Source organism: Poecilia reticulata, linkage group LG2 (genome assembly GCF_000633615.1).
Source record: "Poecilia reticulata strain Guanapo linkage group LG2, Guppy_female_1.0+MT, whole genome shotgun sequence".
In the NCBI taxonomy this organism is placed as follows: Eukaryota; Metazoa; Chordata; class Actinopteri; order Cyprinodontiformes; family Poeciliidae; genus Poecilia; species Poecilia reticulata.
In genome coordinates, this window is record NC_024332.1 from 4,231,467 (window position 1) to 4,232,813 (window position 1,347).

A 1,347-nucleotide genomic window follows, 5' to 3' on the forward strand; every position below is an offset into this window, starting at 1 on the left:
ATGGCTTTTGAGCCTGACAGCAGGAGTCAGGGTGTGTCATTCTTTCTTTCTTTTTCACCCCCCCCTGCACTGACCACGGGCTGCATGGTTGTTCCAGGGATCATGAACTGCATCTGCTGAGCCAACATGGCGGCTGCCGTCTTCTGCTGGATCAGGTTGTTCCGGCCATTAATCTCCAGCTGGGTCTTCAGGTGAGCCGGTGGGTGGAGGTATTTGCAGTTCTCTCGCGTGCAGCGTCCCTGAGAATTAAGAACACGCAAAAAAAAAAAAAGAGAAAGAAAAGTTGGAAAGATTTTCAAAACAGAACCTAAAACGTTACGCAAATGGCGAGCGTGAAAAGATCACAAGAAGCAACTTTGTGTCAATCCTGCGGAACAGAACCTTCTGGTCTCTGTAAAGAAGTTTTTTTTTTCTCATTTCAAAAGATGAAAAAAAAAAAAAAAGCGCTTGATTTGCCAGCTTGTTATTTCTGCTTGGTGTTGGTCGCGCTTTCATCACAAACACGCCGCCCACCAAGTCGTCGGGGTGGACGGGGAAAAACGAGGACGGCAAAGAAGGACGAAGGATGGAGCTCTTGTTCTCGTCAATCTCGGAAACTCATCTGAAAGTCAGACAGATGTGGTCGCATGGAGGGTCGGCCTCACCGAAATCCCGCCGGACAAACACAATTAGTCTGCCAAAGCAGAGGCCAGTGGCTAACACATGACGATCCACCACCACGAGGGAGCTAAATGCAAGAATGAGAGAGGCTGACCTGAGGGAAGATGGGAAGGAAATCTGGGTGCAGGCACGCAGAGTGGACTGATATGGATTAGACACAAGACAGAGCGGGAGAGGACACGACATGGCAGGCATGACTCGGCTAATGTGAAAGAGGGAAAAGGGAAGCGGAGATAAATTAGAATCAGTGTAGCATGAGGAGGTCTGCTGCTCTGACTAAATGGCTCTTAACTCCGTGACACAGAGCAGCCTCAGCACCGTGTCCCAATTAGCAACATCCCCTCTCATCGCAATCCCGCTAATTTCCTCTTATGAGGAAATATGACAGGCCTGCCSAGTGTCAAYGCTCTGATCGGTAATGACTGAGTTTAATTTCTCGCGTGCGTGTGTGTGTCCTGAACGCGTCACACAAAACAAGAGGACACAAAAGAAGTTCTCGCAATTTATTTATTTACCTGATAATCACCAAAATAGGACGTTTTGTGATTYATGCCATATGTAGATTTAGGTCTGGGCTTTGACTAGGCCATAAATAAACTATAATACAAACATTCGGCAGCTACCTTTCCGATCCAGCTCAGCGCTTGTTCCGGCGAAATCGAATGTATTTGGAGCCGCAAAACGCAC

General features: G+C 47.8%; 1 protein-coding gene across 1 annotated transcript in view; it reads right to left on the reverse strand.

Annotated features, from left to right (window-relative positions):
* Positions 1–1,347, reverse strand: part of LOC103475686 (muscleblind-like protein 2) — a 35,195-nt gene that overhangs the window by 11,659 nt on the left and 22,189 nt on the right. Inside the window, exon 3 of the mRNA XM_008427494.2 lies at positions 75–239. Coding sequence (XP_008425716.1) covers positions 75–239 — 165 coding nt within the window. The remainder of the gene's footprint in view (positions 1–74; positions 240–1,347) is intronic.